At 29.7% G+C, this 12,060-nt stretch overlaps 1 protein-coding gene across 1 annotated transcript; it reads right to left on the reverse strand.

The window, feature by feature from the left end:
• Nucleotides 1-6,852: 6,852 nt before the first annotated feature.
• Nucleotides 6,853-9,977, reverse strand: LOC105115234 (40S ribosomal protein S3-3-like). Its single transcript, XM_011012079.1, has 6 exons — nucleotides 9,842-9,977; nucleotides 9,576-9,723; nucleotides 9,103-9,274; nucleotides 7,641-7,695; nucleotides 7,412-7,543; nucleotides 6,853-7,275 (listed from the first exon to the last, which is right to left on the reverse strand). The coding sequence occupies exons 1-6, from the start codon at nucleotides 9,869-9,871 to the stop codon at nucleotides 7,108-7,110; spliced, it is 705 nt and encodes a 234-aa protein (XP_011010381.1). The 5' UTR covers nucleotides 9,872-9,977; the 3' UTR covers nucleotides 6,853-7,107.
• Nucleotides 9,978-12,060: the final 2,083 nt, after the last annotated feature.

Consider the following 12,060-nt stretch of genomic DNA (forward strand, 5'->3'; position numbering starts at 1 on the left):
GAACCACTTGAAAACATGAAAGTTCTAGAAAATTGTCTTAGCTTTTTAGGAAAACAAATTGAGGTTATTTGAATTTCTAAAACTCTAGATATGGGTTAAATATTGAACAGTGTTTGGGCTATAAGATGGATTCAGACTTTTTTATTTTTGCTACAATTTGAACTTAAAAATGACCTTTTTAAATCTTGGGCTCCATGAAAGTTGTAGGCCTATATTTTACCTTCCCATCTATATAAAATAAACCTAAATCTGAGATCTACAGCTCCAGATATGACCTAATTACCAAACAGTATTCTAGTTTGGACTACACCAACATCTCTTTTCTAAGTTTGGCCATCTCTTTATCCTTTCAATTTCACTCACCAATCAATTCTTTCATTTATGTGATAGGTCTGCATTTAAAATGAACATTTACCACAAATTAAAAATATCTTATATTATTAGATATGTTATTATAAATCATGCTTTAGTTAAGGAGTTATTAATACTTCAAGTGCAAAATAATAATTTACAACCTTGATAGAAATGCACTTTTAAGTACTAATCAATTACTCTAGAATGAGACTTATTATGCACTCTTTTAGGAGGTTAGTGAGATTTTCTTCCATAATAATTGGCTAATGTGTGTTGTTTGTAAATGAATAAAGAAAATAACATTTAATATTTTCGACCCTCATGGGATTGATTATATGTTTTCCAATTGATAGTCTATCATAAATTATTTTTGCGTTCTGTGCCAAAATGCCAATGGAGTCCACAAGAAACTCAAAATTAATGTATGTGATGGGTGGAATATTGTGGATGAAGTGAATAATTGACATTTTAATCTTGATCAATTTAGATATAATATTTTAACTTACATATTAGGAGACCATTATGGGATGATAAGTCGCCACAAATTGGTACCTCTCCCACCGCTAGGCTTACAAATACAATGTGCACAAAGACTAACTATTCTTTATTAGTAACGAGTTTCTGACAAGTTCAATATTAAGACATAACAGGTATTCACACAATTATCAAAGCAATTGAATATCATATCAAATAGCATTTAATTCAGCATAATACAAACACATATTTAAGGATCTGATGAGTATTTGGAAATAAATCAACATATATAGATATTCAAGAAGGTTATCTATATTCATCACATATTCAACACATATAATTTATTTATATTACATGCATTAAAGATTATCTCACTCACTCGAAAAACAAAGATATCATAAAAATATATGCAGAACTGGAAACTACTAAAGATCGTTAGAAGGAACTTCAGTAGAACATATAATGGATATGAAAAACACTTAAAAACTAATCAAAGCAAGAATAACATAAAATATTAAAACTCTAAACTTAGAGACCAAAACATATTATAAAGCCAAATTGATTTACCCGATAGATTCTAAACATAACCTAAATTGATCAAACCTAACATACCCGATTAACCATTATTGTTGGGTTAATTAGTTGACCACCATCACAAGCTAACCGATTGGCCAGTTCAGACCAACAATCAATTAGTTGATTATGATTTCTAGAATCTTGATTTGCTAGTCTTCAAAATTATTGATTCCCCAACAATCAATATACTCCTAAAAAACCCATAATTATAGTCCTTAATTAGTTTATGGTAAGGGAAAAAAAAAGAGAAGAGGAAAAAAAAATTATACTAGACAAGGAAAGATTTATTAGATTTATTAGACAACTAAAATCCTTGGTATTTTATGAGAAATTTATGGTAAGGGAAAAAAAAAGAGAAGAGGAAAAAAAAAATTTGGTAACCTTCTCTTTAAATACATAGGTTAGTTTAGGTTGGGTTTTAGCTTAAATTTGTATTTAAGAATGATGAGCCCAGAATATTGGTTTTACAACACTCCCCTTGTTATACAAAATTTATCCTCGAATTTAAACTCATAAAGAACAAATAAAGGTCATAGTTGGATGCCCAGCAAAGGCAGATAAAAACCATGAAAGGTGATATTATAAAGCCTACTAGTTTACATGAACAAATCTTGAGATCTAAACCTAGAGAAGGAATTTAAATTTAGCCTGCAATTACTGCTCAACCTAAGTCACTACTCCTTTTCCACTTTCTTTACCAACAACATTTATAAACCTAGTTGTTAAAACCTAAAAGGCAAAGGCGATAGAAGAAGAGGATTTTAATAAATTGTCTATTATTAAAGAGATATTTAAGGGCAATTAAAGGAATCGATCTGTATGATCTAGCAAAATCCATTGAAATATGTTTGGTTTTGAACATAGTAGTCTCTAAGAGGTTAAAAGTGCTAGAATTTGCTAAATACATCAATAAACAACGCTTAATGACTCGTTTGAAAATGTATTATAATAAAATAGCAAAAGTTGTCCATAATAAGAAGCTTCTGATCCATTTCTTTTAGGAAAGCTTAGGTGCTAGTGCTTTAAGTGGTATATGTGGTTGGATAACAAACCTAGTGAATCTCTTTGTCAAGCAGTATAAATTCAATATGGGTATTGCACCTCATAGAATGAGCCTACAAGATATGAAGATGGGTGTTAGGGAATTTATTCAGGAGTACACTAAGAGGTGGTATGGAGTAGCTACTCAAGTGAATCCTCCACTATTGGAAAATGAAGGTTAGCTTGTTTACCAACACTTTCAAGATACCTAGTGCAACCCTATTGACTTAGTGATTGTGTCCAAAAATATTGAACAGACTATTAAAGCAAGAAAAATCATAAGTTCAACCATGAGCTTTAGAGTCACAAAAAATGATGAGTCTAAAAATGGCCTAAAATTAGAGTAAAATGTTACTAGTCAAATTTATGAATGATAATGGTATCTACTATATTGTCACCAGATCATATTTAGCGTAACAAATGGTTGGTAAATACTAAAAAGACACAAATGTTGCTAGGGAATCTTACCTAAAAAGATGTGGCATTTCTCAATTCTTTTGTTATAAAAGTTTGTTATTCTACATTTTGTTTTGTGGATTACATCACATCTTTTTAGTGAAATATGTCTTTTTATGTCTATTTGTTGTTTTTAAGTTAAGATATTTTTTATGTGAAAGTAATAGCTTGATATTTTATTATTGTCCATAATTAAATAAATAATGGAAAAAATAGTCAAACATCAAAGTGTGCCATGCAAGATACTAGGAGGAAAAAAAATTTAGACTTTAAAAATTGAACCTTATAAGTGATCTCATGGATTTGTTCAAAATAATATGACCAAACTAGTTTTGTGAAAAAACCCTTACCAAAATAATCTAGAAAAATTAAATTTGTATTTTTGTTTCAGAAATAATTCAATGTTTATTCAAAATAGTGTGTAGGCATTTTTTTTGTAGGGTGGCAAATGAATCATTCAAGCAATTTTTACTCTAAGGTGACCTCATAATTTTTAACGGAAAGACATAAAATGAACATATGTAATTACCCTCACACCATGTCTCTTCATTTATGTTTTACATGAATGTATAATGGTATGTAGTGGATTTGATAGTCATAGGCTCCAAAACATAGTTCTTTATAAATCTAAATCATTATACTAGACAAGGAAAGATTTATTAGTTCTAACCGCATATGCTTGAAATAATGAAATGCCATCTTTTTATTCAGTTCACATTCTTAAAATATATCCTTCATAGTCCCCTTTTAAACCTAAATAAGTTTTTCTTTATAAACACCCTAGGGGCGAAAAACAAATCCAAAGATCAAGATTTGATTCTAACTAGAATCATATCTCATATTAGAGACAAATAGAAATTTAAGAGTTGTGAAAAAAAAATGAAATTCAAATGCTAGCGGGCATGCCCAATTGAAAAACAAAAATAACCAACAAAATAAAATAAGGATGGCCCATCAAAGCAATTAAAAAGGCAAATCAAAAAAATATTAAGAAAGAAAAAATGATTGAAAGACATAATGAGTCAAGTAAATAGTAGCGATCCAAAGTCTTTAGAACGTTAGCCTATAAATCCATATTTTTCATAACCAATAGTCATAACCTGCATTACATGCTTTTAAAAAGTCCTTTCTAAGTAGATAAATAAGCAACCTAAACCAATAAATAGCGAAATCAAAATATAAAGAATTGTTTTCACAAGAATCATGATATCGTGAACAAGCTACTCATTATTATTTATGTTGATAAAATAAGTACTAAAAAATAAAATAAAATAAATTTTTCTTAAACAAAAACTCGAGCTTTCACTTAAACCTTTGTGCATTGAAACCAAAAAGGATAGAATGTCACATCATCATGTACATTCATTCATTTTAATATTACTTGCATAAGAGAGAAAATCACCATTTTCCTATATATAAAGATTAAACCCTCGAGAATTATTAGAAATTCAAAACAAAGTTATTTTAAATTTACATCATGTAAATTTGTATTTTCAAAATACAAAAAATTCATTTGAGCCATAAATAACTCAATTTTTATCTAAAACTTCTTGATCAACATGTATTATCATCAAAATATCTCTAAAAATGCATCTTAGTGTTAAAAGATGTGCCTTGAGGTCTCGATGAAATAGATACTTTTCAATTTATATCTTAATGATTTCATGCCAATCATAAGACATACACAGGTATAATCATTAAAACTTCGGAGGTGGTCTTAAAAAATAAAAAATGATTTCTTGAAAAATATCCATTAACTAACTTTTCAAAGTTGACAAAAAAAAAATGATGATGTATGTACTCATGGTTTATAGAAAGACAATTGCAACTAGGCTAATTGAGGGTAAATCAGCTTAGACAAATCCATTATGATAACAATAGTCAAATGATAGTTTAGCAAAATTCATCAAAGCCATGAATGACATCTGACAATGATAAATGTCTCTTAATAATAGTTAAAATAATGAGCACAACTTGATTAATTGAGGGCAATGTTACTAAAAAACAATTTATGACGGTGGATGATATGGTGAACACCATCAGTAGTTGAAATTATATGGTGAACACCATCAGTAGTTGAAATTAACACCATATATGAAGGGTATCTTCATGGTTAAGTGGTTGTTTATCCTTTGATGCCTAATAAATATGTTATCATATGGAGAGCATTTTAATAAATGCTAAAAAGATTCACCCATTGTGATCAATTGGGGGAAATTTTAAACAGTCATTGATAATAGATAATTTAATAAACTTCTTAGAAAATGAGAGTAATGGAGTATCACTTCTCTATCAAAATAAATAATAAGTGGACAATGGTGTAAAAATACTACAATTACGGGCACCATTTGCCTAGGAAAAAATATCATAGCTAAGAGAATTTGTCACTTCTCAAAGAATGACCAATTAAGCAAAGTTTTGTGTAGCAAACCCAAGAAGAAAGTATTCATTGTGCCAGGTTTAAGCTACATTATTAAAAAAAATAAAAATTAAACACATTAATCACACATGCAAGAAGTGGGCTAAAAAGTCAAGCAACAAATAAAACTCATCTTAGAAATTATAAAACTCAAAACAATAGAGAGGTTGTGAAAAAAAAAAAGAAGCTTATATTTCAAATTAGATAAAGATACATGTATAAAATTGAAAGCACTATACAAAGTTTTGCATAGGAATTGCAAAGGAATAAAAAATCCTTAATGAAATCCAAAAAAGCTCTAACAAATTTTAAGTTAAAGATTTAGCAAGAATACTACTGATTTGACATGATATCCAAAAGTCCAGCTTCAAAAGTATGGATAACTCGTGATCATTAATTAATCCTTTTTAACCTAGAAGATAAAACACCTTTTTTTTTAACAACTATATTTCAAAACACTTTTGAAAATTTATTTTCAAGAAACCTATAAAATTCTCACTATTAGATAAGTCATCTATTACAATAAGATCATTTTTAAGAAATATCTGAATTTCTCACAACTAAATTTCTCATCCATTACAATGAGACTATTTTTAAGAAATTTTTAAATTTCTCATAACTAGGCAAGTCGCTCCTTATTTTTCATCACTAGGTAGGTTATTCATTACATTGAAATTATTTTTTAGAAATCTGTCATTTTTAAGAAATATTTGACTTTTTCATCATCAGATAGGTCATCCGTTACAATAAAAGCATTTCCGAGAAATTTCTTACTTTTTTATTTTTGGAATAGATCACTCATTACAATAAAATTATTTTTAAATTTTTTTTTTGAATTTCTCATAATTAGATAGGTTATTCATTACAATAAAATTATTTTCTAGAAATATTTAAATTTTTCACCATCCGTAGGACATGCATTACAATAAAATCATTTTCAAGAAATCTCTAAACTTCTCACAACCAAGAAGATGACCTGTTATAATGAGATTTTTTTTGCAAAAAATTTAATAGATCACCTATTACCTATTACAATGATACTATATTCAATAAATTTTTGAAAGTTAAATCACCTAACTAATTTTAATGATGATATTAATAATTGATAATTCTCTAAATATCTTTATCTCTAAATATCTTTATTAAGGCTTTTTATACACTCCAAAATTATAATCTTTTCAATTTTGTTTGAATATCTACTTTATAAAAAATGATTTTTTTAATTTTTAATTATATTATTTTCAAGAAATACCTTTTTTTTAAATATTGTTACTGACTAAATTCCATTAAAAAATTATTTATATTTTTCAAAACATATTTGTCTGATAGGAGTAGAACAGGAGATTACATTAATTTGTTTATTTAGATGCTAAACTTCCATTTAATCCCTTCAAATTTTAAAGCGTACTATTTTAATCTATACATTTTATTTATTTACAAATTGATCGTCTTTGGAAAATTTGTTTGGTCACAATTACAGTTAAATTGTACAATTAAGTTTTTACATAATCACTTTTTACCAGACATACTGATTCATTACATAGCTTTTTCTATAATATTTGTACAATTATAATCCCAACATTACAATTTTAAAAGTGGACGTAAATGAAAAACAGCGGACAAAAAAATGCACTTCTTAAATCATCTGGCGACAAACTTTAGTAGCCAAAAAGGACAACTTTGAAAGCTAAAAAATAACAAAGCCAAAACCAAATATTGGTTCGTACAAGGAGGCTACAACATGCGACTAATCATATATAGTAGAGAAGAGGAAGCAACCAAATAATTTATGCCACTGGAATCTCAATATTGGCTGTCATTACTGGTGGAGCAACATACTCCTCATCTTCCTTGGGAGGATGGATGGTAACCAGATCAGGCAATGGTGTCATGGGCCCCACCTTGCCCTTAGGATCCCAGTCAAGCATGATCTTGACCTTGATACCAAGCACACCCTGTTACCCTCATAGATAGTTATCGAGGAAACAGAAAACCAAATAAGATTTAAGAAAATAAGCCAATAAAAAAAAGGGTAACAAACAATGAGCAAATTTAATCCACAAGAGGAACACAAGAGAAGCAGCAACTGACCTGTCTAAGAAGAACATGACTAAAAGATGAATCAATATACTCTTTAACAGGTTGGCCGGAGGATATCATGTACCCATCCTTAAATTTCATGGATTTGGCACGTTGTGCTCGGAGCTTTCCACTCACAATAACCTGAGAGATTACATAAAAGAATCAAACTTCCAAATGGAGCTCGTTTGTGCTGGTATAATGGAAACGACAGAAAAAAGAAGAAAGTTTTAATGTGTACCTCACATCCTTTTGCTCCACTCTCCATTACAAATCTCAGGACCCCATAGCAAGCCCTGTAAACATGTATAAAATTCAGCCATAAATTTCATAAGGGACAAAATATGTACGACTTAATAAGGATAAAATGCATAAAACGAGCTTGAGACATGGGGTATTGCTGAACATTTTCATGCCCCTCACTCATACAGATAACCAAATAAAACCTTCAAAACATAAGCACCCTAAATTCACACAAAGTACATTGGAAAGACTTAACAAGGTTGTCTTCAAAGATCAACTGTAGTTTTGATAAAAAAAAAAAAAAAAGTTCAACCGCAGAGATAAACAGTTCTCTACAACACTATCAATATTAGTAACAGCAGAAGAATCAAGAAGTTCATTAAAGTAACAGGGTGTTGGAGAACATTCCAAAGTCCAAGTACCACAGCAAAAGTAAAAGAAGCCTGACAAACTCCAAGAAAATATTAATATGAGCATTGATACAAAACCAACAGGCTAAACCAGCAAGATAGAGAGAAAAAGAGACGACAATGCTCATATGTCAACAACAAAGAACAGAGAAAATAAAAGGTAAATTTATGAAGAACAGAGTGAAATCAGAATCAAGATATCAGGGCTTTAGAAGACTACAAAGCTCCAAGGCCTTAGATAGCAGAGCAAGAAGCCAGAAAACTCCTCACAAAGAATTTGCATGAGCATAGTTAGAAACCTTAAATGTATATGCAACATAAATGATACAACTGTAGCCAAAAAAGTAACATGCAGAGATAATGTCTCTTTGCTGTATGACTCTTTAAATAAACACTTATTCAAGAAATGTGACATCTAACATCCAAAGTCTTTCGCATGGAATGACATAAATATTCCTTGGATGCTAAGAAAACAGATGGCAACACCAAATATTGTAGTCCTCTGACACAAGATAGACATTTGTACATAACTAACCAACTCGCTATAAAGACAAATTCATCAATACAAATTTGTTAATAAATAAGACTACACTGTAGAACCAGAAACATCAAAATTCAAAACATAAATAGTACTATATGCAATATAAATGATGCTCAACATGCAAGATAATGTTTCCTAAGCGGTGAAGGACTGGGACCTAATACATGCTTATTCATGAAATGTATCATCTACCATCAAAACTTGTGCAAGGAATGCCAATCATGCCTCAGATAAGAACATAGGTGGTATCACCAAATATCATCACCATCCGACACGAGATGGACATTTGTTAATAACCAACTCGCTATAAAGATGACTTCATCAACTCAAAATAGCTAGCACATAATGCCAAACTATACAATTAGAAACATCAGAATTCATAACATTACAGAACTTGAAAACACCAAAACTCAATTATCAAGCATGCTGGTATGTTAACCAATGCAAAGATACTGAAAAAAAGTCATCAATAACAAATCAACCAATATAGTTGTAACAATGCAATATACCTGCGAACAGCAAGGCCTCCAAGAAGCTTGTAACGAAGAGACTCAGCCTGAGCAATTGCACAGAGACCCCTATTATTAACTTTCTCAGCATAAAGCTCCACACCATTCTCAGGAAACTTAAAACGTTTCTGAACAACAGAAGTCAGTTCCCTGATCCTCCTCCCCTTCTCACCTGAAAGACAAATACATACAAGAGAGTTGACAGAGAATTTACTCCATTTCAGAATATAAGATAATTATTTATTAATTACGAGCTAATATGCAAATTGATGGCAATTACAAATGAATTATTAACTATGACTTTGACTAAAAGTATGTTGATTCATCAAAAGTATCTCTCTGCCCTTGCCTTGCATTCAAGCTAGGTAAATACTATTTTCAGCGAGTAAATAGCTAGAGCAACAGCACTAACACTCATATCAAATATTACTAAATAATTTAGAAAAAAAATAAAAAAAAAATGAGAGCTTTACCAAGAACATTTTGGGTACGAGTAGCCCTGATGATGATCTCAGTGCGCATCGGTGTAACCCTAACTTCAACACCAGAGTACCCGTCCTCAGCCAATTCTCTAGTCAATACCTCATTCAGTTCTGCATAGAAAACGCCATCTGCAACAAACTAAAAAGACGAAGAAGGAGATAGATCACAGGATTAGATGAGAAATAATAATAACAACATAGCTAGATTTAATTAATTGAAACAGAATAAAAGAAAAGAGAGGGAAATTTGAGATTACTTTACGCTTCTTACTGATTTGGGTGGCCATGATTGGGAGAGAAATTGGAGATTTAAGAAGGAACGGCACTTTTCTGCTTTAGGTTCGGCAAAGCGCATAAAACCCTAATGTGCGAGTGGTTGTGGTAATGGATGCGCATATGTGGGTGCATAAAAAGGGCTAGGGTTTTTTTGTAATCTAATTAAACGTTGGTTAGTGATGTCGTTTTGGACGCCACCAAATTATGGGCCTAGATTTGATTAAGACTTCGCTCCCATTTATGTTTCTGCATATTATTAATAATCTGTTGGTCGCCTAACGAGGATATTATTTAGGATCTTATCCGTCTGAGGTATCTGATTAGCCTCAATGCAGCGGTGACATGATCAAAGGCGGGCCAGTAATTTTTCCTGCTGCAGTCTATTAAGTAAATATATAAATTTTTTTAAAAAATTAATTATTAACTCATCAATAAAAATTTATAAAGTTAATAATAAAATTTTAATTCAAATATATTATATAAAATATCAATCTCATATAAAATATTTATACGTGGTAAATAAAATAAAATAAGTAACAATCAAAAGAATGAGGACCAAATTTAATAGATAAAAATTTTTAATTAAAAAATAATAAGAAAAAAATAAATATTAATCATAAAAATAAGAATCAAAATTAATATAAAAATCTAATTAAATCAAATTCTAAATGAAATTGAAAAAAAAATCAAAACAAATAATGTAGCAATCAAAAGTTTAAAGACCAAATTTGTTATAATTGGCAAATAATATGATTTTTCTAAATTTTTCACAACTTCTGAAAAGTGTTTCCCTCCCCAAAATAAAAGAAAAATAATTTCCTGGAAATCAAGCCAAACTTTTCTTTGACTAGTAATTAGTACTTAAAAATGCATTTTTATCAAGGTTTTATATCTTCATTTTGCACTTGAAGTATCAATAACTCCTTAACTAAAGCATGTTTTATAATAACATATCTAATAATATAAGATATCTTTAATTTATGGTAAATGTTCATTTTAAATGCATACCTATCACATAAATAAAAGGATTGATTGATGAGTTTAAGAACTGAAATTGAAAGGATAAAAAGATGGCCAAACTTAGAAAAGAGATGCTAGTGTAGTCCAAATCGGAATATTTTCGGTAATTAGGTCATATCTAGAGCTGTAGATCTCTGATTTAGGTCTACTTTATATGAATGTAAAGGTACAACATAGGCCTATAACTTTCATGTAGAGGTTTGGTTTTAAAAAGGCCATTTTGAAGTCCAAATTGTAGCAACAATGAAAAAGTTCGAATCTGTCCTACAGCCCGAATATTGTTTAATGTTTGGCCCATATCTGGAGTTCAAGAAGTTCAGATGACATCCTTTTTTTTTTTCCTGGAAAGCTGAGATAATTTTCTATAACTTTTATATTTTCAAGTGGTTTTAATTCTGATGTTATCAATGATGTTTTGGGCATACAAGAGAAGATAAGGATTGTCACCAAGTCAAGAGTTGGTCACCCACTCATGAATTAGTCATCAAATCAATAGTTCCTAATTTTTACCTATAAAAATAGGCGTTTGCCATGCATTTAGGCATCTTGGTTTCTAGATCAAGATCATGCTCTTGCTTTCTCTTTTTGTATTTTTGTAATGCTTAAGTTTTGCTTTCATTAATATCAAGTTTATGTCTTTCATTTCCTTTCATTTACTTAGTTAACTTTTGTCTTATTTATGTTCTTATTTTGTTTATTTATTTTTCTTTCTTTCATTATGTTTAGTTAAGTTTATTATATCAAGGTGAAAAGTTTACACTAATGGTGTAAAAAAAATAAAGTGTAAACTCAACATAGACCTTAATATTTGATACTTATATTTTTTGTATTTGTTATCTTGTTTACTTTTAATACTTTACTTATTAAATGGTTAATCTAGATTTATGTTGTATAACACTTGGTACAAAAAATCCTTAGTACTCTTATAGCCCATACTATATGGTATGCACTTTCATAGCCCATAATGTATGGTATAACCGACACCTGAGCTATGAAAGGAACTTGATTTGTTGTTAACATAAGTTATAATCATGAATGCTTGACGAGATTTACAAGTATTAGCATTAATCGAATAAGATAACTAATATAATCATGTTATGAATTTATAATATGATGGAACCTTCTTTGTATATGGTTTCTAATCAAATAATCTTGACATTTGTTGTTATCATTGTTTAAT

The sequence above is a fragment of the Populus euphratica genome, unplaced genomic scaffold (assembly GCF_000495115.2).
Source record: "Populus euphratica unplaced genomic scaffold, PopEup_1.0 scaffold664.1, whole genome shotgun sequence".
Classification (NCBI taxonomy): Eukaryota; Viridiplantae; Streptophyta; class Magnoliopsida; order Malpighiales; family Salicaceae; genus Populus; species Populus euphratica.